Below are 27,310 nucleotides of genomic sequence, written 5' to 3'. Positions count from 1 at the left end.
TAGATGTGCTGAACAATGTTAAAAAATTAGGGAATAAAAACCTATTTAAAAGTTGAAAATCTTGCAAAAGAACTTTTCTAAAATCTCTGAAAATGTTATTCAAAAGTTTTGTGAATTTATTAAGAGTATAAATTTGTTAAATTATAAGAGCTTATATATTCGAAAAAGTTGAAGAAATTGATTACTTTGGGGATTCCTTCAAATTCCTTAAAGAATTTCTTAAATAATTAAAAAAAAAAATTAATTTTGGAAACATTTTTCAAATATAAAAAAGTATTTTATATATAACACTCGTAACTGAAACTCTTTGCGACTTAAACTACACGCCGCAACTGTCAATTGTTATAAAAAAAAAAAAAAAAAACTAAGTTCCACCACAAAATTCTCCCAAATTAGACAAAAATGAAAGCTTGTCCCTCAATAAATTATCAGTAAAATTCAGTGTAAAAAATGTTCTATAACTCAAGGAAAACCACAAACAAAACGCGCCGCAAAATGTGTGAAAACTCAATAAAAGGCAACAAATACTAATTAAAAAAAAAAAAGAAAAGAAAATATTCAAAAACGAATAATATGTCAGCGTCTGACAAACGAACTGTCAAAATGACAGACGCGTCAATAAAGCAACAACAACAACAACGAAAACAACGACAACGAAATGCAGCTACAACAAGAACAACAAAAAGAACGGCAGCAGCAACAAAATTGCTGCATTTATGCATCTATCTAGTCTGCATAAAACACACGCTGCAACATGCAGCACATCAGCGACAGCTGCAACATGCAGCGCCCGAGGGCAACATGTTGCAACAGCAGCAGCAACAGCAGCAGCAGCATCAACAACATCAAACAACTAGTGTAAATAGCAGTGTAAATATCAATATAAGCAGCAATTTCAATGAAATTGTCACCGCCACGGCGACAGCGACGGCAACGGCGACAGCAACACTACGCACAGCAACAACGGCAACGGCAACAATGGCAACAACAACGCCAGCGCGTCGCAAATGGCGTCGCAAGTTCGCCTATGCCACAAATCGCAATGCGAGCAGCAACAGTAACAGCAAACGACGCAAACTGTTGCGGCCGCATCATTATCAGCGCAATGTGACGCATGCAACGCGCACAACCACAGCAATAGCAACAATTGCTGCCAGTGCGAGCGCAACAACAGCAACAACATTGATACCAAAGAAACAACAGCAGCAGCAGCAGCAACAACATTTTAGCTATCGCACCCGCTTGCAGTCCAGCTTTCAACAGCAGCAGCAGCAGCAACAACATGTTGCTGGCGTGCAACAGCAACAGCAACAACAGGAACAACATGTTGTGGCTATAACGCCGCGACCGCCAAAGCAACAGCAACATGGCTTTGCTCTGCTGCCTGCCACCTACTATCAGCAACAACAACAGCAACAGCAGCAACAGCTCTTTGGCAATCTTAGCCGGCAGCAACAACAGCAACAGCAGCAACACTTTCTCATACACCCCGGCAACAACAACATTGTGCTGTACAGCAATCTGGACTCCCTGCCGCCCTGTCCGCCTGGTGTGCGTCTCATGCCGCAACATTTTATACCCCTGCGCCCAACAACAACCCAGCGCTCCCGGCAACGCGGTAAGCAAATTCACGCACTCACGATTCATTTAATTGTCGCGATGACTGCAGCGCTTGAATAAAACTCTGTGCACAAAGCAGAAGTAGGCAAGAAAAAAAAGGTGTTAATTACGCTAATAAAAATTGCATTCGCTTCGTTTATGGCAGTTAATGTGTTTGCCCACTTAAATGGCATACGGGCAACGGGCAAACAGGCGAGCGTCACCGCGTCATGCTATCTGGCGCCTCAATTGCCTATCTACCAGTATAATTACCTACCCCGCTGGCCCGAGCCAAGTTAGAAAGCCTGCCTAATTGGCCAAAAGCAATTGGCATTTTGGCTGCCAGCGGTTTGAACTGGCGCCAAATTGTCCAAGTCCAAGCCGTAGGTGATTGCGACAAATCGAAAGTTGAGGTTTCAAATTTAAGAGGAGGTCGACTTAATATAGTCGTATAGCTGTCAAATAAAGAAATAAAAATTAAAGTTTATACATACAAGCACAGTATACGCATTAAATCCAAATTTGTTTCTTTTTAAAAAAATATTTTTTTATAGTTTTCAGTTCGGTTTATTGAATTAATATATTTTTTATTATTTATTAGAATAAAGGAAAGATGTGAAATGAACCCCAAAATTCTATTGAAAAGATTAAGAAATCACAAAAGTAAATGTCTAAGAAACATAGGGATCGCAGAGGGAATCATAATAATGTTCATAACCTAAAAATTCAGAGAATCTATCACTTTTAAAAAATCGCTTGAGTTTTAGGAAATGCACCTATGCCTAAAAGAACATAATTTGTTTAAGAAAAGTAGAAAATAATATATAGTTAACACAATTTTAATTTTGAATATTATCCAACTCGATCTAGCCATGTCCGTCTGTCTGTCCGTCCGTCCGTCCGTCCGTTCGTATGTATGAACGCAAGGATCTCAGAACCTATAAGAGCTAGAAACTTGAAATTATAGATGTAGGTGCTCCTAGTTCCCAGATGCGCAGATCGAGTTCCCGATAATCGATCACTTACTCCGTTTCTAAGCAATCGATAAAAATCGATATCGATACCTGTTTTTTGTGCAATTTTGGTAAATAATAAGAGCTAGAGTCTCCAAACTTGCCATATAGCTTCTAAAATAGAATATATATATGCATTTGATGTTGGAAGAACCTCTTCAGGGTATCCCCTAGTCGGGAGCTCCCGACTAGAACCTCTTACTTGTTTTTTTTTTTTGTAATTTTGTATAGCCGAAAAAGTTTTTATTTTATGAATGTATTTTTTATACGTTTATATACATTTTATAAGTTATACAAAAAAGAAAAGTTTTAAATATTCAATATACTATCTATACCATTTCAAAAAACAAAATCCCACTACTTGCCTAATGAGTTCCTCTTAAATTCTTGCACTGTACAACAATTAGTATCAAAACAAATTCAAATTCAGCTGTTGACAATTAGAAAACAATATTCATGTCATTAATTTAAACTGTGTTTGCAAATCACAAATGATGATTAATAATCTTGATAATTATAGCCAGAGCAATATTTATTGATATTTCATTAATAATTCTTTGTTGGCCACCGATTTTTGCTTATGTAATCGAATCACTCAGCGAATTTGCAAGCAAATCAAATTACACGAACATTAAAATGCAAAAAAAAAAATGTGTTGCAAATTTGATTGGGCTACCCAAGGGAGTTGTAGTTGGGGGTCTATTGATAGATTGTCTCGGCGTTGGATGTTTGGCGCCTTGTTGCGCCTGGTCAATTAGCATTTTGGGGGAGCACAGACAGTCGACAGACAGGCTGCAATGTACATGGCCGCAAACGAGCACGTTGCTGACATTAGAGAGACTGTGGGCGCATTTAAATATTTTCGACATGGCGTTCAATGTGGAGCGCAGATGACATTCGCCGCATAGAGATGTGTGTAAAGAGAAAAAAAGTTTGGTTAGATGACTTGTCTTAACTATTGTTGGGCGAAGTTGTGGGAGCCCAAGCTTCTTAAATTGTGTAATGGGCTTTAAAGTCGCCACGCCAATCCCAGTCATTCAGCTGAAGCATGCCACATGAGACAAAACAAGCTGGCTAGCCACAAATATTGACAGTCTCAGCATCTTGACGTCAGACGACGAAAGAGAGAGAGAGGGAGAGAGAGAGAGAGAGCGAGACACTTAGCTGGAGCCGAGCAACACCTACATGCTGCATTAATCTAGAGTTCCACGGACAGAATTAAGCAACATGTTTCGGACAGCGTTGATTTTTTTCTCTTTTTTTTTTAATTACAATGAAACGTGCCACACAAACAAACAATGTGCTCGCTAATTGCGCATAAAGCTTCACCAAAGACCAAAATTGAGAAAAAAAAGATATTACAAAAACAAACAGGAAAAAACACAAGCCAAGACGCTGTATAAGAAGTGGAGAGGCCGGCTAAGGGGGGATTCTGTAAGAGTAACAAACTTGAAAATGTAAGCGGAGCAAATGGACAGGCAAACAAACCAAAACAAAACAAAACAAAACAAGACAAGACAAAGCAAAACCAAAGCAAACAAATGAGGCAAATGACAAATGCAAGTGTCAAATTTGTAGACACGACAGTTGTTGAGTTGACATTAAGCTCCAGTGGCTCACAAACTGTAAGACCAGAGCCGAATTAAATGTTTATGGATTTACAATTATTGGGAAATTTGTTGATCATTTTAAAAGATGACAAGTAATGATAGAACAAAAAAACAGCACAAATTGACAGCTCGTGAGTTTGAAAAGCACTGAGGTATGGGAAACTAAACAGATGTTATTCTCAGTAAAATTGGAAACACTATCCGAAATAAAATATATATGATATATTGATGATTCATATATATTTCCATCATTATTTTAGTGTATACATTAATATGGTAAAAATTAAAATTAGAGACAGACTTTAACTGAATGTTAAGTTAGTAGCGCCATATAAGATAGTTTTATAAGGATAGATAATTATTGTTAACAAGTTTATTTAATTTTGATATAATATGCTATAATATATTACGTTGAATTATAGTATAGTATAATTATAGATAGTGTAAAGATATTTATATCAATCGTTAAACCATATGGCATTACCCGGAACGGAAAACTTGTAACGCTCAAAAATATTTTTCTATATTTAAAAAACCTTAACCCTAAAAGCCTACTCTTTAAGAATAAAAGAAATTTAATAACTATTCTAAATATTAAAACAGAAACAAGCAATTGTTAGTTTTACCTTTCTCTGCTTAAGAAATCAATTCTTGTTTTTAGAAAATATTTGTCGATTAGTTTTTTTTTTCGGTGTTAAAATTCGTTTAATCGGAGCTAATTTTCTGTCGACTAAGAAAAGCATAGAAGTGATATTCTGATAGACTGATATTTAGGGCGAACGACGGCTTTTCATAGAAATCGTTTTGCTTTTCCGTTATGATTGCAATTATGTCTAAATTTTAATTATCTAAACACATTACGAATCTAGTTTAGGGATGCGAGCCGGTCTCTCCACATCAAGAACTGCGTCTGGCACTCGAGCCTGTAATCCACATCATAGATATTGGCATGAAGAAAGATCTCAAAAGCCCGCCCATGTTTGTACATTTGTTTCCCCTCCATTCGAAAAGATCAACATTACCACAGGTCCCACTTAAGCGAACACTTTTACGGTTGCAGGCACCCCGCACCTTTCCGTCTGCACGAGTTCAGCTCTTGAAGCATATGTTATGCCAACTTTTTTGCCGCTTCAACTGGCAGGCCAAAAAGTTGCCGTTTCATTTAAACTGCCGCTTCGTTGTTTACGCATCGGCACAAACAACAGCAACAGCAACAACAACAACATAAGCAGCAGCAGCAGCAGCAACTGAGCCCAAAAGACACCAAGACTGAAGACGGCGAAAAAAAGGCAACGCCAAGAGAGAAAAAAAATCATTTGAAGTGCATAGATCAAAGTGACCGAGGCGCCAGTTGAGTTTATTGTTGTTGTTGTTTGTTGTTTCTGTTGTTGCAGGCATATTTCAGACTTATGTCTGTTTTGCGTTGTTGATTTTGGCCCACGGGGCAGGCGTCAGCGTCATCTCTCTTGTCTCTGACCTCAGACAACCCGGCACACGTTGTGGGGGCCACTGCGATTCAAAGTTGTATTTCAAGTCAAAATTACCAAAAAAATATGAAAACGTGACTGGCCAAAAAAATAGTACGACGAGTAGAGTTATTTCTGGCTGCATATAACCATAGTACATATATTATAGTATGTAGCATATGTTGACAGACAATAGACCGAGTTAAGCCTTAAAGAAGTGAAATTCTTCTTTATGTTATTTAAATTTCTCTAGCGCTGATTAACCTCATTTAGTTCATTCCCAATCTAACCACAATGAATGAAACTCAGAAACACTTCAACGTCGGCTCCACACGTGGTCTTTCACACAAGGTTTCGTATTTCCGGTGTCTTGACTGGTTTTTTTTTTCTTTGATGCCCTATTAAAAGGCATTATAAATTTGTCATCAAGTGAGCAAAGCATTGAAATAAATATCTCAAGATATGATACATAAACTTGAGCAGATGGATGAGCTTAGGCAATTTCGATGTTTTCTTATTGAAACTTAGAAAAGATGCCTTTCACTTACAAATTGTTTTAATAAGAACTCTTCTCTTTTTCATTATATCTGCGCAATTTATTATCAACATCAAGCTTCTGTATTATATATATTTTCTAGAAATAATCAGCCAAAATTTCATTTTTAAACCTTTTGTATACCCGGGATTACGATAATATATTAATCTTTTATATTAAATGATATCTCAGTTTCCCGAGCAATTCATTATCAACATTGAGCTTTATCAGATTACATGTCTAATTTATACTATATATATTTATATTGTATATATAATCGTCCAAAATTTTCATTTATAAAAACGTATGCCTGAGATTATAATAATTTATCGCTCATCTGTCAAATTTCTCTGCAAGGGTATTCAATCTTTGTGTACTTCAAAAATAAACCTACTTTCTTCATTTTCAATTTTAATTGGAAATTGATTTATAATGCATGTCTGGCATATCTCTCATATCTTCACGATTATCTCTCTCTATCTCTCTCGCTGTGTCTCTCGCTCTTAGCCACTAATTTGACATTTATTTGTAATTTTATACGTTGCACTCGGCGGGAAATTTTGTTTTCTGTGTGTAGCATGTTAACTGTTAAGCACCCAACATTATTTTTCTTATCTGCCATATAATTTTTCGATATCGCGCCCCATTCGCTTGTCACAACAAGCGCAGCAACACCTTAAAAAATGTTTCGCTTATTTCCCGACATGATCTCACACATAGTTTTTGGCGGCGCTCGCAAAAGATATTTATGACGCCGCCTCTTGAACATTACGAAAAATAAAAAAAATAATATTAATGCTTAATTTAAGCGTCAGAAAAATAATTCGCTTGCATTTTTATTTGTAAGCTAACCGGTTTTCACCGCTTGATAATCAGATTTAATGAAAATTGAATAATAAATATTATCGGGCGCAAAATTATTCAAAATTACAGCTGCCAACGGTGTCTGTGCCGGCAACAGTGGGTTAATGTTTCTATGCACAGAAGCTTATTGTGTAAAAACGAAAAATCTATTATAATATTATTGCAAAGGTAACTCAAGTTTGGCAAAGGTGTATTAAACTGGCATTTAATTAAATTTAATGGATTTAATGCGCTTCAAATGGATTTCAATTTTTGATATAAATAAAATTAGAAGACTGTGAATGCAAGTTTCTTTTAAAACGTTTCTTCTGCAATCTCAATTTTAAAGCCTTGAAAAAATATTTATAATTTATTTAATTTGTTTTAATTTTTTTTCACTCTTATGTCGTTTGAATTAAAAAAAAAATAATAATAATAAATTACCACACAATTCAAAAATTCATTTAAGATTTTGAGTTCTTAAAAGATTTCCCAGCTTACAATATAATAATTTTTCTTTACACAAATTTTTATTTAATATAAAGTTAATTTTCTTCCAAGCAAAAATAATTGTATACAATATTTAATAATATTGAAAACTCTTAAGAATTGAAACTGACTTCCATAAAAATTTAATTTGGCAAATTTTCAATCTTTTTCGCATGTTTAAAAAAATCAACTGCATAAATTATGTTGCCGCATTGATAGAAAATGCATTGCGTTCGCATTAAAAACTATCCGGACTATTCAAATTGCCCATAAAACGGGTTGCATCTTTCTAGAGCCAAAAAACAACTTTCACACTTTGCACACATACTAAAGAGAGCTCTCGCTGTCTAGACTGCAACTTCTCACGTATTTAGCCGAACTATCTCCACATGCCATAAAAACGTCAAATTGAATTTTATTTCAATTAACGAAACTATTTGCCCAAAAAGCAAAAAAAAAAAAATAAAAGCGCTCAATAAAAAAGTAAACAAAACCAGATACAGACCCAAAATTATGCACGCTATCAAAAAAAAAAAGAGAGACAAAGTCTGCAGCCGGCGGCGATTCAAGTCTTGAAGAGCAACAACTTCTCCAGCAGCCAGGAAAAAAAAATACCGAAAAAAAACCCAAGCCGAAAACCATTTAACAAAACACTTTGGGGCATTGTCGAGGGAGTTGCTGGCGATGCAGTTTAAATATTTGATAGTCGCGCTTAAATTAAAAATACATGTCGCAAATAAAGATAAGAAATTGCCAGACAAAGTTTCAGACATAAATGTTACGAGCAGCGATCAAAGACCCCTACCGCTGCACTTGCCCCTAACCTATGAGAAAAAAAGTTAATTAAAATTGCCAAAAGTTCGCCTGTTGTAATTAAAAATCAACTGCAATTAGGCAAAAACACGTCACGGCCTACAAAAGTTTACAGATTTTCAAATTTCGCAATTCAATTTCAGCTGTTTTTTGTATTCTCACTGCAAGAATTGACAAAATGTTTAGTTCATTTGGTGGCTTTAAAAGGTCAACAATTAAAAAGGCTAAAATTGCATTTTACTTTTTATCACAAATAATACAATTAATATAAATATATAAAGTGTCTTTTTTTATGTCTTTTAAAATATACTTTTTGATAATATCTTTAAAATCTGTTTAACAAATTTTTTATATTTTTCTCGATAACAAAATATTTATAAATATTCTAGCAGAAAACTTTAAAATAATGTTTATTTCCCTCAAACCTTGTTCTACTTTAAATTTTAACATCAATATGTCATGTAATTGTAGCTGGTCCCATATGTGTTGGTGTTGGTGTTGATGCTGATGTTGTTTGCCATGCTGTGCAAGACACACAAATGCACAGACACACACACGCACACATCATGTACACCCAAAAAGACACACCCACAACATTCGTTGAGGCTGACACACATGTAACTTTGCATGTCGTGGACCAGCAGACAATCAGGCAGACAGGCAGACCAGATAGACCAGGCAAACCCAGACAGACCCGGGCCAAGCTATATTAGATCCCGAGACCTAGAGAGATATACATACGTAAATGCACACACCCATAGAAACTAGGGGCCGAACTGAAGCTGGATGCGAGATTCATAGCTGGGCTGGTCGAGCGATCGGCAAAGTGACAGGAAATGCAATTTGAGCCCCGCCAAACATTTGACTGGGTTCATTTTGATGGGCGAAAGTGTGCCCAGGCCCAACCATATGGCATATGGAGTACATTGGAGAGCTTGTGGCTGCCGCTTCTGGTGGGCGTTACCAAGTGGGCGTAGCCTAGAAAAATCTCTCGCAAGCTTAATGGCAATTGCTTAATTAAGCGCGATCAAAGGTTTAAATTGAGCAACAAATGTGAAATAAATACAATAGGCTTGATGGCAAATTATCCACACAAAATAAACTTTACGATATGATATATATTCTTTTTCGATATTGACAACTTATCTCCTAATCCAAATTGAATTGTAAGCCTCACTGGCGCATAGTTTTTAATTAATAAAACAAATATGAATCAAAAATCAAATATCATATATGTAATGTTTCCTATAGACAATCAAAATTTAATCATATTATAAATAGGTCAGAGTGTCGCATATTGGCCAGGACAAGCCGATTGTCGCTTTAATGTCCAATTTCTTTGCAATTTATAAATACGTTTACTGGGCCACATGTGCCGGCACTGTCATCATCATAATCATAGACAGCAGCAGCTAACTGCACCCAAGACCATGAACACCAACAACTGTTGGCCTGTTGGCCAGGCCAAAAAGATCCGCCAGCTAGTTGGCCCGTTTTGTGGGTTGCGCGTAGGCAGCACCACAAACCGCCCACATTTGCATAGAGTTTCCTATAGAGCCGGGGCGACAAGCGACAAATGCGACGACGTCGGCGCAGGATGCGATAGACGCCAAGGAGGGTAGCAGGAGAGGGAGGGGGGAAGTGCATTGGACTCGGCAGACAAGTCTGCCCGTACGTGAACGGGTAGGCATATACGAAAATAAATTCATTCATAAATCCGGTAAAACCAACGCAAATGTTTTCAAATTGATTGCGCGATCCTATAAAAAAAAAAAAAAACTAAATATGTTAACATACAGAAATATGCCTAAAGACTGAAGAAATAAACGTTAAGATCAGACGGAAGTGTTTGTACGCTTACTTCAGCTTTTCAGAGGGATGTGTCTGTGAAGGGGCCACGATATGATGCGCCAAGAATGTTTATCTTAAAACACACAATCAAATAAAGTATCTGATCGTTAAATATGAACATTATAAAGGTTCATAAAAAGAGTACTAATATATCAATAATAAGATAGATTAATTAATGTTCAGTTTAAAATCGATGGATATACATAAATATAAATAATTTACAAATGAGAATTTTCATCAAATAAGACTGCATATATTCAAGGTATTAGACGTCATGAATCCAAAATAATTATATTTAAGAACATTGTTCGATTGTTCGTTGTAAATTCTTAATGATATTTGATAAAAAAAATACTTTTGTATAATATGTATTATACAAATTGATGTCTTCTACTTCTAGTTGATTTCTTTTTATTTAATTTATAAGTCTTCTGCAAAAACGAATGCCCAGTTCTAATTTATCTCTGATCCATAACAATCTATCTGGCATCAATCAAACATTTTTCAACTTTATGACTAGCTACGAGTACCCTCTCTGAACGAGCGTATATGCAAAATAAATGTGGAGAAATATGAACATGCCATAGCACGCGACATGAGGAGATAGTAGTAAGTACGACTGGAGGAGTTGTAGCTGGAAGAGCAGGCAACAGCCTCCAGGCACTTGGCCAACTTGAGGCAGGCTTTGGCTGGCTGCAGCTGTCAAGTGCCTGTTTGGGCATTTGCATTTTCATGAATGAAACAGACGCTGTCGCAAACTGAAAACCTCTCGGGAGAAAGGTTGCCTTGGTTGCTGTAGTTGTTATTATTGTTGTTGTCTTTTGCCACCTCTCAGGCAAGCCAAAGCAATAAAAGGTTCAATCACATCTCTTCACTCTGCTAAGCAAATGATGTCATTAAAGTTTACAATGGGGCATCACGACTCTGCGAAGACTCTTCAGAATTGCGTTTGTCATGCTACAGTTTGAGCGGCACTGTGTCGGCAGCCGCAACACTGGCAACTGGCAACACCCACAGTAGTTGCACTGTCTACGATCTGGCAATGTTGCTTCAAGTCTTTTTTTTTTTTTTGTTTTTACCGCGTGGGTCTTTCAGCAGAGTTTGTCAATTTTATTGACAATATTCTTTGTTTGCGTTTTATTAATGAGCGCGTTTTGTTTTTTTATTTCCATTTATTTGCTTCCAAGTTTGGTCTCAGCTTATGGTCAGATCTGGTTAGTGTGGGGAGGCCGAACTGTGGGCAGTTAAAGTGCACTTCCGTTCGTTTAACGGTGCTTTATGCGAATGTGCGTGAAATAAAATGGGGTTTTACCTTGTATGTTTATGTGTTTGTGTGTGCCCAGATCTTGATGGATTGCTAGATAAAAAACTGTGCAGAGTTGGCTTTTGGGGAAGAGGACGACCTGATCAAGTGGCATTAACTATAGTTGCTTGAATTTTTGGTTTTTTTCTCAGAGAAAAAGTGTGGGCTGTGATAAAAAGTCTACTTATTAGGCATAGAAAAGTAGCATAGCTGCTTTTTATGAACAATTTGAACTATTGATGTTTTAATCTTTAGTATTATTTTTAGACTAACCCATTAAATGGTTTCATAGAAATCAAATCAGATAATGGAAAAAAATACTTTTTATATTGGAACTCTTTATTAAGAACTTTTTTGCACTTAAGAAAAATTCTTAAAAAATACCAAAAACTTCAATATGTATTATCTGTATTTACTTTTAAAAACTAAGCAAACTTGCTTTTGTGAAGAAAATATAAATTTAATTTGTTTTCCACATAAAATGTTACTCATTTGAAAAAATACAAAATTAAGAATGATTATTAATAAATAGTTCTAACTGGAACTGAAGCGCGCTACTCTACAAGCGCCCTTTATTGTGTACCTCTAAAAAACAAATTATATTTATTTCATAAAATGTAGAAACACTAGCTAAACACCTTGATATTGGCCTTAAACCTATCTAAAAAACCGTTAACACAATCAAAAAATTCGAAAATCTGCAGTTTTTTTTTGCCACAGTCACAAATCACAAAAGCATGCAATAAATTAACAATTAAACAATAATAATTCAGCAAAAGTCCATAAATGAACATGACGAAGAATTGACAGCATAATTGAATTCAACAATTCGCAATGTAAAAATTAGATATGTGTGTGTCTATGTGTATATAAATAATTTGCAGCATTGTGGCTAAAATGTGGAGCACGTGTTTGGCTGCCATGCAGTTTTTCACTCTGGACATGACAAAATATTGATTAAATGATTTATTCTGCGGCCAGTTGCCGCCAGACAACGTTGCGTATGCGCAATGTGCGGATTGCCAAAGAAACTCGCGCCAACGCGGTCAATCAATTATCATAAATCTCCAATCAGCAACAAAAAAAATTGTTCAGATACCAAAAAAAAATAAGCCAAAAAAAAATGTGTTTAAATTATTATAACGAAGTGTAAATACTTCATAAGAATGCCGGGCAGATATTTGGAAATGTGAAATAGTAAAACAAAAAATTTAAAAACATTTTCTAGAAATGTATTTTAAAAAAAAAGAAAGAAATGTTTTAATTTTTGAAAATAATGTTCATATGAAAAGAAAATAATTATTTTTCAATTTTCAATAAGACATTATTACTTTATATTTTTGGTAATTAATAGAGGAGAATCCTATAAATTAAATTTTAATAACGTTTTTCAAAGTCTGGCAACACTTAGCTTCGCCTAAATACCTTTGTCGAAACCTGGCAACGTTCGATCATATCAAAAAACATACTTCGATTACATCTATTTGAATATGAACATTTGAATGAGTCAGGCTCATTAGAGCGTAACACATAATAATGGAAATAGTACGCAATGATAAAATAAAATAAATGAAAAGTTCGGAAAGAGCATACGCAATAGATTAGGCGTAGCACCCCATTTAAGTAAGGGCATTTACTACATATTAGTTGCAGATATCAAACGGCAATTAAGCCTCTGTAGGCAAGCGCGATAACAATCTTGTGGCAATGCGCTGACCGCCGATTGAGTGACTTACTGTGTGAATGACTGAATGACTGACAGACTGACTGACTGACTGACTGAGTGAGTGAGTGAGCAGCTCTGCCTTGACAAGATTTATGTGTAAGTTGACATTTGAAATGTCAAAATGCAAGTTGGCCAACGGCAACGGCAGCCACAATTGCAGCTTGTAACTGCAGGCGTAATGCGTTAACAGCATTTGATTTTGTTTTTGTTGTTGTTAATGTTTCGTTAGCCGCCCACCGTTGACCCACATAAAAAAAAAGAGAGGCATAGAGAGAAAAGAGCAGGCGTGCTGGCTATCGACCTCCCGGCTGGGTTTTCGCTGTCTTTTAATAGCCTCACGTAGCTAGCGCTCGAAATTTCGTAGTTAATTAACCCGTTTGCATACATTTTGTCTCGGCCAGGCATTGCGACTGGTCCTGCCAGCCGCAGCTTCAACCAGTCGCTCCAGTCCCAGTCCCAGTCGCAGTTCCCAATTTCAATCCCCACCTTCCACTCCCACTTCCATTGCCGAGCATTATTTATGCTTTCTTTGATCGAATTCGGCGCTGGAGCGTCATAATAGTCACAATTCTCGAGTCTCTCGATTGTTTTCGTGCGCCCCATAAATTAATCGAATGTTAACTCTGTACAGGTAATTGCCTTTGACTTGTGTGTACCTTGTTAGACTCTGAGATACCCTGTAGCGTACCGTGAAACCAACTACTAATTGCGTAAAGTTAACCTTTAACCGAATGTAAACAGTCGAGCCTTAAGTATTCTAAGAGAACATTTTTTAATGTCAAGTATACATTCTATTTTATAATTTAAACAAATTTAAAGAGGCCTCAATTGTTTCTTGAGTCTGTATAAATGATGTCGCATATAACTTCTGCTCAATAATAAATTATGGTAACTCGCTATACTTTAAAAAAGTCGCCTTCTTTCGTTGTTGCGCAGGGTAACATTTGATTACAGGGTATCTGCCAATTATGGCATTTTGTTTGTTATAATAGACGGTTGCCAATGTTGAGTTTACGGCGCTCCCAAAGTCACACCAGTCGTTGAAGTGGCCACATAAACTACAAAAACAGACTTAATTAAATTCGCTAGCAGAAGATGGGTTTATTCTGGAGATGAGAATATCAGAATATAAAAAAGTTCTCAAAGTTTTATAAACAATTTAAGACTTTAAGAGGGTTACGTGCTTAAAATGTAACGCTCAACTGTTCAGATAACTCGATTAAATCATATTATATGTCCGCCTTTGTGTTTGCTCGAAAAAGTGAATTTGTGTAAACAGGAGCCTGAATTTAAAGCATTTCATTTTATGGGCAACTACTGGATTTTCTTAAAAACCATCTCAGATGAAAGTTCGATTAATTTTATTTGCTCAACTGAGCTCGCTAAATCCGTACACAATACAAAAATGTATGCTCGCCATAAACTGTCATATATATTATGGATTTTTCGTATGATTTTGCTTGACCATCTAAATTTGAGTATTTTCCCATTCATGTATTTACGGCTGTCATGTTGCGGCACATTTATAAGACACACTTAATCCGTATGTCTCCATTACGGAGGCACGCAAAAATCGTGAAAATCGTGAAAATGATAGAGTTTATGCGACCATATCCATAGACATCGTTAAGACGTCTCGACATCTGAATTATGGACAGCATTATTTTTGCTCGACTATTTGTAGTTTACAGTCTTGAGCGTTTTTTTTTTTTTAAGAGTCTGGCATTTTGAGGATTGGAGTCACGAGTGTTGGCTCTTGGCGTTGCAGTTGGTCCCAAGACAAGTGGCATGCCACACGCTGTCCGTGCCATAAAAAATCATATGCAAATTTGTTTATGCCACGTAATGCGAGCGCATTAACCGGCATCAACTTTGGTATTAAACAACGAGTTTCGTTTTGAGAATTTTGAAAGCCATTGATAATACACATTTGTTATAGCTTGGGCTAACAAAATTTCGAAGCGCTTTGACCTTTCGCAGTGCTTGTCAAACTGCGCCAAATGATGAATTGCCGCAGCGCTAATGAATGGCACATTAATTTGCATTTAAATGCAGCAAAACATTTTGTTTTTTATTTTTTTCTTTCGATTTTTTTCTGCATTTTTACAGTTTGTCATTGAATAATGAGACATGCGGCCAGTTTTTCCCCTCAAAATTCACACAAATTTTCAGGTAAATGTTAAATGTTTTGGCCAGGAAACATAAATTACAAACGCGACAAAATAGATTGGTTTAAAGCTGCAGCAGCCACTCTCGAAATATGAGAAAAACATTTTGTAAATGTCACATTCACATGCTGAAAACCATGTGCCAAATTTCTGGCGCGCCCCCAATCAAAAAAATATTATTAATATTTATACATTTTTTTTTCTTTTGGTTTTTCTTCTTTTATTTTTTTTTTTGTTTTTTTGCACAGCGTTGGCGTCATTTTCAAATTTTTCTGTTGACAGTTTCTAAATATTTTTATGCGTGCAAAATTTATGCACATTTATCAAAGTTGCAAATTGAAAGCGTTTTTTTTTTTTTGCGGCACATCAACCGAAGAGCTGGCAAATTATTTTGCAAGTGTTTTGGTAGTTTTTTGGTTTTTAATGGCCGCTTTTATAGCTGCTAATGTTGACTACATGGATCGTTTAGATCGTTTAGATTTATGCCGATTGTACGGCGCGTATTTTAAGTGCTGCCTTTTTTATACCCTGAACCCATTAAAAATGGGTATAAGGGTATATTGTATTTGTGCAAAATCCAAATGTATGTAACAGGCAGAAGAAAGCGTCTCCGACCCCATAAAGTATATATATTCTTGATCAGCATCAATAGCCGAGTCGATCTAGCCATGTCCGTCTGTCTGTCCGTCCGTCTCAAAAGGATCTCAGAACCTATAAGAGCTAGAGACTTGAAATTGTAGATGTAGGTGCTCCCAGAGCCCGCGCAGATCGATAGTCGATAACTTATTCCGTTTCCAAGAAATCGATAAAAATCGATATCGATATCCTGTTTTTTTTGGCAATTTTGGTAAATAATAAGAGCTAGAGTCACCAACCTTGACATATAGCTTCTAAACTAGAATATGTATATGCATTTTATGTTGGAAGAAGAGGGTTCAGGGTTTCCCCTAGTCGGGAGCTCCCGACTAGAACCTTTTACTTGTTTTCTATTGTGCGACGTGCCGCCGTCTTTTATCTGTTGCCAGAAATCAAATCATCCCAAATTCACAGCTTTGAAATTAAATACTCTTAGGCTTGTTTAATTTCATGTATGCAATTTTGTGGCATTCACGAATTTACAAGTTGGTACGAGTTTGTGACTTTAACTAGCCGAAACGGGTGTTATCAGAGACTTAAAATTATTTATGATTTACAAGATGTTTCTTGTAACTCACAGAGCAAACTTTTGCTTTTAAAAAGTTGATTTCGTTTTTGATATTTGATTATTTAATGATAAATAAAATGTTTAAGTTTTGGTGAATTCACAAGGATTATGTCTTAAATATGATAGCAAACGAAAGGAAATTACGACCCAATATTGTACTTTTGCATTCAATTTTCTGAGATTGATAAAACTTTGGTTAAAAAATGAAAATTTCATATATCGAATGAAACTAGCAACAAAATATGCAGCATTTCTCACGTATTTTTCAACCTCAAAGGTGGAATTGCTAGGGTGGAATAACTCTAGTTATAAGGGACTTTGAAAAGGTCACAAGGAAGGCCCAGCTTATATGGCTGGTAATTAAAGCACATGAATAATAATCAAATAATTGATAAGTGTAAATAGTTTATTACCCATTTAATTTTCCTCTGGGTATACTTAATTCTCTACCAAATTCATTATGTACTTACCCAAGTTAATTCAAACTTTCTTTCAATATACTTTTTGCAGATTGCCAATGCAGTCCGGTTGGTTCGCTGTCGACGGCATGCGACAAACGCTCGGGCCAATGCTCCTGCCTGCTGAATGTGGCGGGTCGGCGCTGCGACAAGTGCAAGGCGGGTCACTGGAATCTCACACAGGGCGTGGGCTGTCACGACTGCCAATGCGATCCGCACGGCGCACGCAGTCACGAGTGCAATCCGTGGACGGGTCAATGTGACTGCAAAATTGGGGTCGGCGGGCGGCATTGCAACGAGTGCACCGAGGGCTTCTTTGGCTTTAGCACAGAGGGCTGCCAGCGCTGTGCCGCATGCGCGGCAGAGGGTCAAGTCTGTGATCCGCTCAATGGACGCTGCATTTGTCCGAAATTCACGCGCGGCTTGGGCTGCGCCCAGTGCGTGCCTGGCACCTGGGGCTGGCAGGCGCGTCTGGGCTGTCGTGAATGCGAATGCGATCACATTGGCTCCATTGGCCAGCAATGCGCCGCAGTCGGCGGTCAGTGCCAGTGCCGCGAGGGCTATGCGGGCCGCAACTGCAACAGCTGCGCCATTGGCTACTTTGGCTATCCCGAGTGCCGACGCTGCGGCTGCGATGCGGCGGGCTCCTTTACGCGCGCCGACGGCTTCATAGCCTGCGACTCCAATGGCCAGTGCCCGTGCAAATCGCTCGTGGTGGGTCTCAAGTGCGATACGTGCATGCAGAGCACATTCGGTTTGTCCGCACTCAATCCTGAGGGCTGCACACGCTGCTTTTGCTTTGGACGCGCCGCCGAGTGTGAGCAGAGCGAACTCTCCTGGGGTCACATACGCATGCCGGAGTCGCGCAATCTCAGCGTGCAACAGCTGCGACCGCAGCATGTCACCAGCGGCGACTTCGAGTACATTGTCGTGGTGCAGATGGCGGGCAGCGTCTCCTATCGCGAGGATGCCGAAATTCAGCGCATGAACGATCTCAGCCTGGTGCCGCGCTCCACGGGCAACGTATCCATTGGCGCCTATGCGCAGTTCTATCAGCCGCTCTACTTTCAGCTGCCGCCCCAGTTCTATGGCGATCGCACCACCAGCTACGGCGGCTATCTATACTTTTCGCTGCTAACCGAGGGCGCGCACACGCCGCTGGAGCGGAAGGTGCTGGCGCAGTATCCGCTGGTGCAGCTGCATGCGCACGCCAAGCTGGTGTTGGATTTTTACGAGTACGAGGAATACGAGTATTCGCTGAATGTGACGCATCGTGTGCCGCTGCATGAATCCTATTGGAAATATCATCACAATAGTCAGGCGGTGAATCGCGGCACGTTGATGGCGGCGCTGCAGAATGTGCGACACATATTTCTGCGCGCTTTTGCGTTTGCCGACTTTCAGCAAGTTGTGTAAGTCTCAATTTTCTTAAGCTTTCCTGTATGCTTACTACTTTTTTTCTTAGCCTACATAATGTGCACATGGATGCTGCCATATATGTGCAGGGCTCCACCAATCTCATAGCCAAGGGCGTGGAGCGCTGCAAGTGCCCCAAACGTTTCGATGGGCTGTCCTGTCAGGATCCGGGACGCTCGTTCTATCGCTGGCGCAACACAAGCGACGTGGAAAGTGTGTTTATTGAGGATCTGATTGGACGTGCTGCGCCGTGTCACTGCAATGGACGCAGCAATGATTGCGATCGCGAGACCGGCGTTTGTTTGGTAAGTAATCTTCTTTAATTTAGAAAAATAGACGCGCACTTCACCTCTGGCGCCAATTTTGGACTTTGCTGCCGCCATTTTCCAATAGGCTTATTGCTAGTGTTGAACAGGATTCTGGATTCTGTTCCCATTAGGCTTGGTATGCAGCCGACTTGTCCAATCAGCGCAAGCAAGCAACTGATTGCAGTTTAAATTTGATGCGCTTTTACTCAAAGCCGGAATATAAGCGCTTCTAAGCATCTCTTGCGATTGTTTGTAGCCGCATTGGCTAGCTTACTTTATCAGCAAGCAGCATACCAGTCCTTAGCAATTGCACTGCAGCACAATTTGATAACTGCGCAACACTGCAATTGGAATTTACAGCTATTTGTTTTAACTGAACATTTCTTGTTATTTTCTAGAATTGTCGCGAAAACAGCGGGGGCGCACACTGCCAGCAATGCGCCGAGGGCTACTACGGCGATCCGAATTCACGGCATGGCTGCCAGGCCTGCCCCTGTCCGGAGACCAATCGCAACTTTGCGCGCGGCTGCAATGTGTGGGAGGGCGAGGTGAGCTGCGTCTGCAAGCCCGGCTACACGGGACGACTATGCGAACGCTGTCGCCTGGGCTTCTTTGGCAATCCGATGCAATATCCCAATAGCAGCTGCCAGGCATGCAACTGCCATGCCGATGGCATACGCGCCGAGGGCTGTGATGCGGAGACGGGTCAGTGCTATTGCCGCGAAGGCGTCACGGGTCTAAAGTGCAATAAGTGCGTGGCACAGCGGCAGCATTTGCAGGAAAGCGGTTGCACGCGTAAGTCGACTATTGTATACCCCATATATGCTAGATAAACAATTGTCTATTACTCCCCATTTAGTCTGTGACAATTGCACGCTGCTGCTGCTGGACTATGTGGAGCTGGTGGGGCATAAGCTGCGCCGTGGTCTGCATAACATGGATCTGACGGGCATACCGGCTCCCTATTTAAAACTTAGCGAATACGAGCGCGCCTATGATAAATGGCGCGGTCGTCAGCAGGATTACAGTCAAGCCAGGCAGATGCTTCTGGGCTATGATACAGCAGCGCTGCTCAAACTGGACGCACATGCAGAGAATGGCAAATTTCAGTCGCGCAAGGCGCTGGCGACCATTGGCAAACGCCAGCTGGCGCTGCAGTCCATGCAGGACGCGGCTCTTGCACTGCAACAGGATGTACGCACTCTACACGCTGGGTTGATGCAAACGCTGTACGAATTACGCAACTATGGAATGGGTGCACAGCATCTGAGTCTGCCGACGGCGCTGCAGCAGGCGCGCTTCTATCTGCAGGCTATACAGCAGCATCATCAGCTGGTGCAGGACATACGCAGCACCAGCGACTGCGCCTGGCAACAGTACTATGTCACGGGCAATTCCTCCGATGCGGCGTACGATCAGCGTGCACGTCTCGAGATGCTCTGGCGTGATCTTAACCAAACCAATTATCGCGTGGCGGACATGCGACTGCACATCGATCGCACCCAGGATGTGGAGAACGAGGCGGACGATGTGCTCGAGCATGTGCGCAATCTAAGCGCTTATGTTGCCGAGCAGTATCAGCAACTGAAAGAGCTGGGCGGGCGCATCGAACAACAGCTTAATCATAGTCACACGACGCGTGGCGAGCAAATGCTGCAAGCAGCCAGGGAGAAGCAAATGCAGCTAAATGAGCAGCGGCAGCAGCTGTCTGCCATGGCTGCGCTGCTGAACGAAACGCTCGCGGATCAGGCGGAACTGCAGCGCGAGGTGCGCAAGCACTGGCTGCCCAAGGCGGAGAAGCATGCGGCACGCCTGCTCGAGCGCTCCAATGAGTATGCCAGGCAATTTCAGCCCACAAGAAATGCGGCACGCATTGCCATGCTGGCCAGGTGAGTGACGAATCTAGCACTAGCTCTGGCTTAGACTCACCCTGTCTTACTTGCAGCTCGGCACACAGCAACATTTCCACAGCCATTGCGGGCGCACGCCAGGCATCGTTGCTGTCCAAGGAACGCGTCCATGAGGCACAACGCACGCTTTATCCCAGCGATGGCAGCTCAATGATTGAGCGTGCCAAGCACTCGCTACAACGCTCCAAGCAGCTGCAACGTGAGGCACTGCAGCAAATGCAAAAATCCACGGTGCTCAAGGGTAAGCTGCAGCATCAGGAGCAACAAGTGGAGGGCATTAAACGCACAATCTTTGAGACGGGACAGCGCAGCAATAACATCACCAGCCAGCTGCAATTGCTGACGAACAGCTCGGCGCGTCGTCATGCCCAGGAAAGCATGGAGCTGGCGCAAAGGACAAGCGATGAGATGCATGCGGAGCTGCGCAAGGCACGCGAGATGCAGAAATCCATACAGCATATGCGCAAATCATTTGCCATGCTGGAACCAGACTGGGAGATCAAGCTGGGCATGGCCGAGGAGAACATTTCGCTAACCAAGACAAATTTGCGTTTCGCCAACGTTTCGCTCAGCTATGTGGAGCAGCAGGCCGCCAAGGAGCAGCAGGTGTTTGAACTCTGGAACAATAGCATGTCCCAGCAGCTGCAGCAGCTAAGAGATCAAATAGCCAAGGCCAGGCATGCAGCGGAAGCGGTAGGTGGCAATGAATAGCTGTAGTTGAAGTCGATTCAAGCATTTCTATCTCTCCTGTCAGATTGACGTCTCGCTGGAATCGCTGGGTCCCAAATGCAGTCGCACCTATTTGCCCGTTTCTTATGGCCTGAGCACATCCAATTCTCTGCGCTTGAGCTTTGCCCTGTCCAATCACATGGGAAACTCGCCCCTGCTGCATGTCCAGGGCAGCGAGGGACGGCACATCACGCTGGAGCTGTATAAGCGACGAGTGCGTCTGGTTTGGTATTTGGGCGGCAGCACAGCAACCATAACACACCCGCTTGAGGTGCAGACACGCGATCCCAAGTACGATGATGCCTGGTATCAGGTGGAGGCGAATCGCACGCTGAATTTGGGCAGCCTGCTGGTGCGTCGCATGAACAACTTTGGCGCCTTAATGCCGGGCTCGCCAGTCACGGGCTCCACGGATGCGGAGCACACGCGTTTCTATCAAACGCACGACGAGCGCATTTTGCTGGGCGGCCATGCGGCCAAGGAGCAAACTCCAGGTCTAAATGTGGTCGTGCATCAGGTGGAGGTGGACAATAAGCCGTTGGGTTTGTGGAATTTTATAGGCAGCGAGGGTCGCTGCGGTGGTGCCATGATTGGCGCCCGGGAATCATCCTCCTCCTCTGTGGCGCGTCATTTCAATGGCCTGGGCTATGCGCAGCTTAAGAAGACGCGTCCGCGTCCCTATCGCAAGAATCTGTTTGCCTTACAGATGACCTTCCGCACACTGGACGAGAATGCCTTGCTCTTCCTGGCGGTTGATGACAAGAACGTGAGCATCCTTAAACCTTAACCCCTCGAGCTTTTATTCTATAATTTGTGTTTCTCTAGAACCGCTCCGTGTCGGTCACATTGAGTCGCGGTCGCATCATGTTCCGCATTGACTATGGCGACGAGTCCAAGCTGGAGATTAATACAACCAAGAAGTACAACACAGGGCAGTGGATCAAAATCGAGGCGGCCAGAGAGTTCTCGACACGACGCAGCACGGAGAATGGTATGCTGCGCGTAAACAACGATCGTGCCATCTCCGGTGCACCCACATTGCCTGTGAAGAGTCACATGCTGCCCGATCTGTCCAAGGCGGTGTATTATCTGGGAGGCGTACCACCAGGTAAGCATTCCGGGATTTGTAGTAGCTGAGAAAACCTGTTAAGAAAACGCATTGTAAATAAATTAGAGGGGTCTAGTTGAAAGTGATCGACTAGGAGATGTCCTGCATATAGTACGTAACATTTAGTAGTATTAATAATTATAAGAGTTTCTATGGACAAGTAGACAGAAATCTAATCAAGGAAGAGCTGGCACTTCGTGCTTATCAAAAGTAAATATTCTTGATAGGGTCGAAGATATCTTCTACTCCTTCTGAAACTTCTCAATATGTAGTTGTAATTCTCACACGGTATAAGCGTTGACTAGTCGAAAAGTTTATTCTTCTTCTAGGCTAAAATAAAAAAAAAATTTATAATATTTGATTAATTATATTTAAAAGGCTTCACATCGGGCACAACCAAGGCGCCGGGCGCCGACAATCCTTTCCTTGGCTGCATGATGGATGTGCAGGTGAATGGCGAGACTTACGACCCGCTCGAAAGCTCCACATACTTTGGCGTAGAGTCCTCCTGCAAGGACATGATTACAAAGTATGCTTACATATTATTTAATTATAAAGAAAGCCCTAATTGTTTTGCTGATTAACAGAGCTGGCTTTTCCGGCAATGGTTACCTGGAGTTGCCATCGAAGTCGCTACGCAAACGCGCCAACACTGGACTTGTCTTCCGCACACTGCAAGCCGATTGCCTGCTGCTGCTGGCCGCCTATCCGCCTGAAGTGCTGACCGATTACGATGACAAAGATATTAAGGGCAACTATTCGATGAGTCTGGTCGATGGTCAGCTGCAGGTGTGGATTAATTCGGGACGCAGCTTCATTAAAATGTTCTCCAATGCAAGTCAGCTGAACGATGGAGAATTGCATGTCATCAATCTTATCAAGACTGGGCGTCGCCTGGAGCTGATGGTGGACGATGAACTGCAGGAGGTGCGCAGCCTGACGGGCACGCCCTCACTTGTCAGCCTGCCACAGGATGCTGGGGGACTATATATAGGCGGCGCACCACCTCATGAAATTTACACTCCCCTGGCGCCCACATTTGTGAAGCTCGAGGGCGCTGTCCGGGATGTGGTGTTCAATAATCGTACGATTAATTTTAATGATGCTTTGACCTTTGCCAATGTGCAGATTGGACGCAATGGTCCGGTCATGGGCAGCCTCAAGGGCGCCCTCTACGATGTGCTGCTCAAGACGGAGCCGATGATTGGCAAGAGTTTTACCGCCTCGCCGGAAGGCTGCAAGCGGGTGAGTTGTTGACATCAATTTGTGTAAAACATGGTCTGGGTTATTGAATTAAAGATTTCGGGTGCGACGGTTTCGCTGGAGATGTGCATGTTAATAGATTATGTGGCTACCTAACTCTCAACACTCTGATCAACTTAAATGTTTCTCTTTGTTTTTATAGGATTTTAGTTGCTAAGCAATTATGTCAAAAGCTGCTACGCAAAAAGTTTCAAGCGCTGCGCTGCAAGAAAAGCTCTTTTGTATACTAATTTCGCCTAAAAAAAATAAAAGCTTACTAAACATAGCTACTCAATGTGGTCTACATGTGGATTAATCATACAAGTCATCAAATATAACCTCAGATTTAACCAAAAGCTGCCATACGTTCGAGCTATCAAGCTTGACGGCGCGTAAGCGCCATATAAGCTAGTTTACAGAGCGAAACGCCTCCTTACAAAAGCTCTTGTAAGCTAGCTCATTTATATTTAAGATTTATTTGGAAGCTGGTTTACATGATTTAATTCCTTTCGAAAGTTTATTAAAGCTATTGTCAGCTGGCTAAATTGTTTTTAGCAATTATTGAGAAGCTAGAGAATAATATTCAGACATATAAGAAGATAATGGGTTTAAATAAATATCGTAGTCTGTTTTGAAGCTATTAAAGCTCATGTAAGCTGATTTTCAGCATGCAAAAGCTTTGATTGTGGATTAAAGGTAATAAAATACTATTCGGTTGATAGTATGTAAAAGCTTCAAGTCTGATTAAAGATTCTTATAAAGCTCTTGTAATCCAGCTTAATTCAATGTAAGAACTACACATAACTTTAAGTTTTTAAAAGCTCTGGGTCGCATCTGGATGTTAATTACATTTGACAACAACATACTTATGTAAATATTGCATATTTTCATATCACATCTTTTGTATATTATAAGCTTTAAAGCTCAAATATAGTCTATAAGCAACAATATCATCTAGGCCTATCTACATATCAATTTATATATATATATATATATAAATATATATATATATCTTCACAAACATTATTCACTCATCAACGCTTTGTGTACGTTTTTGCTTTCATCAATGTATCATACGAATAACTTTTTGCTTTCTTCAACTTGTTATCACATTTTGCGTATTGAATAAAAAAAGAACATTTTTTTAACCAAAATAAACCTAAAAGAAAATCATGCCAACGTTTTTATTTCTTAACCTCACTAAAAAACCAAAAAATAAATAAAAAGCGCACGCTGTGAAAGCTCGCTCACAAAAGCTCAGAACTAACACAAAGTCGTCGCGGTGAGTTAAGTTCCCATTTAAATAAATCTAGGGCTAGAATTAATCGAATTCATTTCTTACAGATTGGCAGCTACTCCTACGAACCGAATGCCTTCAAGTTTGGCGACGAGCTTTATAGCTATGCGCAGCTGAAGCTGCCGGAGCGACACTTTTGGCAGCGCAACTTTCAGCTGAGCTTTGATTTCCGCTCCTTCTATCCCAATGGCATGCTCTATTTGTCGCCGGGCAGCAAGGAGAAACCCAAGCATTATGTGGCCCTGCTCCTGAAGGATGGCCAACTGGTGTTGATTGTACGCGGACGACGGCGCGAGGAGCTGCTGCTCACGGCCAAGCTAAACGATGGTGAATGGCATCGTGTAACCATCAGCTGCCACGAGCGCAAGGTCACCCTGAGCGTTGAGATTGGACGCACGGATCAAAAGACCTCGGCGCAAATGAAGGTGCCCAAAAAAATAGGCGCCTCACAGCTGCTGCTGGTCGGTGGCCTGCCACAAGCTCCCGTCAAGGTGCCTTCGGAGCTGTACATGCGACTGGAGGCATTTAAAGGCTGTCTGCGTCGCGTGAATATTAACAATAGCACACAGGATCTGGCACGTCCGGGCAAGCATGCAAATGTGGGTCAATGTTTTCCAACCGTCGAGCGCGGCAGCTTCTTCCCAGGCGATGCCTATGCCATATACAGTGAGTCCATATATCATATACATATCAGTCCATAGAACATGGGCTTGTACATATTATTAGAGAGTTGAGTCGATATTTGCAAACATTGTCTCAGAAATGTTCATGTTTAATCTTGGGCACCTTACTTCATTTCATTCATATTTTTGCTTACAGAAAAAAACTTTCATGTGGCCAAATATCTGGAACTGGAAATGGAATTTCGGACCTCTGAGCTCTCCGGCATATTGCTGAGCGTTTCCGAGCCAAGCGGTTTTCCCGCACTCTCCCTGGAGCTTAGCAACGGCAATGTGAGCCTCAAAAGTTATCTCATTCAATTTAATTAGATCTAAATCAATTACTCGATTATAGATCGTTTTCTCTTGTGACCTGGGCGATGGTGTGCCATTCCGTGTGGAGTCCACGCTGCCGAGCAAATATGCGCTCTGCGACAACAAATGGCATAATATATCCGCGCTCTATGATGGCGAACAGATTGCGCTTAGAATTGACCAGCTGCCGGCCACGATCAGCATGTCAAATCAACGCAATGTGGGCAAAGTGCAAACACGTTCGCCCCTCTACATTGGCGGTCTGCCAGGTAGTTTTCAATTAATCCAAATCTTTGATTACCTTATGCTCATGCTTTGTCTATTTTTCAAATCCCACCGCCAGATGTTGCACCCAGCGGCTGTTTGCTGGCGCGTGATAATTTCAAGGGCTGCATACGCAATGTTTCTATACGCAACGAGAGACGCGATTGGATCGATATGGATGATCTGCACAATGTGCTGCTCAGCGAATGTCTCGTGTCCAGCGATGAGTAGCTACTGATTGCCGGGATGCTTTTTCTGGTTCCTGTTTGATGATGCCACACCAAAACTTTTTCCAAATGTATTGTGATCAATTATGAGTTTTATTTTAGCCATAGACTTAGACAACGTCCAGTTATAGTTGCATATCCACTGCCATATAAGTAATATTTACATAGCTATACGTTTCGGCTTGTACACGCACAAGTTTTCATTGCCAGTGACTGCATTTTAATTTTATTATATTAACTAGGCCCCACAAGTTTTTAATTTATTTTATCTTTTAATTTATTATGTTTTATTTTAAAGAGGCTTTAAGTTTGCAAATCGATTTTATTTCAAATTTAATTTAAACACCCAAACTACTTGTTTATGAATCTCCCATTTGTACAGTACTTATGCACCTATCTATTTATAAAATAAGTATTTCAATTAGCTGTATTTAATTATATAATTATACTCATTTGTACATAACAGCCATTTAATTAGGAATTTTATATATTTAAATTAACTTTACGATTTAATGTTCAAATAAATCATTTAAATAAAATACTTATTTTAATTTATGCATAAGTTGTGTACAGTTTCTTATTTTATCAGCTGCAATTTAAGTTTGTCACGAACTGTGTAGAACACAATTAAGAAACCAAATCCGATGCCATAAATTATATATAAATTTTAACATTATTAACAGACAGACAAAAAAGTTGTTATCCAACTTTGTAAAGATCTATGTTTTGTATTCAACCGAATCGGATTCGGGGGAAA

General features: G+C 40.5%; 1 protein-coding gene across 1 annotated transcript; it reads left to right on the top strand.

The window, feature by feature from the left end:
• The first annotated feature begins 538 nt into the window (after positions 1-538).
• Positions 539-27,018, top strand: LOC115769210 (laminin subunit alpha-1). Its single transcript, XM_030713918.1, has 14 exons — positions 539-1,618; positions 17,131-18,490; positions 18,544-18,799; positions 19,201-19,597; positions 19,662-20,691; positions 20,748-21,405; positions 21,467-22,207; positions 22,267-22,549; positions 22,928-23,078; positions 23,137-23,794; positions 25,136-25,754; positions 25,908-26,041; positions 26,103-26,331; positions 26,406-27,018. Exons 1-14 carry the CDS (start codon positions 574-576, stop codon positions 26,555-26,557), a joined length of 7,713 nt encoding a protein of 2,570 aa, XP_030569778.1. The 5' UTR covers positions 539-573; the 3' UTR covers positions 26,558-27,018.
• Positions 27,019-27,310: the final 292 nt, after the last annotated feature.

This window comes from Drosophila novamexicana, unplaced genomic scaffold (assembly GCF_003285875.2).
Source record: "Drosophila novamexicana strain 15010-1031.04,08,12 unplaced genomic scaffold, DnovRS2.1 tig00004549-arrow-arrow-pilon, whole genome shotgun sequence".
Classification (NCBI taxonomy): domain Eukaryota; kingdom Metazoa; phylum Arthropoda; class Insecta; order Diptera; family Drosophilidae; genus Drosophila; species Drosophila novamexicana.
The sequence above is the reverse complement of the archived record's forward strand: the minus strand, read 5'-3'. Positions and strand labels throughout refer to the sequence as shown.

Coding starts and splice junctions, on each gene's coding strand:
- LOC115769210 (XM_030713918.1), top strand. CDS start 574: ATGTCAGCGTCTGACAAACGAACTGTCAAAATGACAGACGCGTCAATA. Junction 19,598..19,661: donor GCAGGAAAGCGGTTGCACGC/GTAAGTCGACTA, acceptor CTCCCCATTTAG/TCTGTGACAATTGCACGCTG. Junction 26,332..26,405: donor CTACATTGGCGGTCTGCCAG/GTAGTTTTCAAT, acceptor TCCCACCGCCAG/ATGTTGCACCCAGCGGCTGT.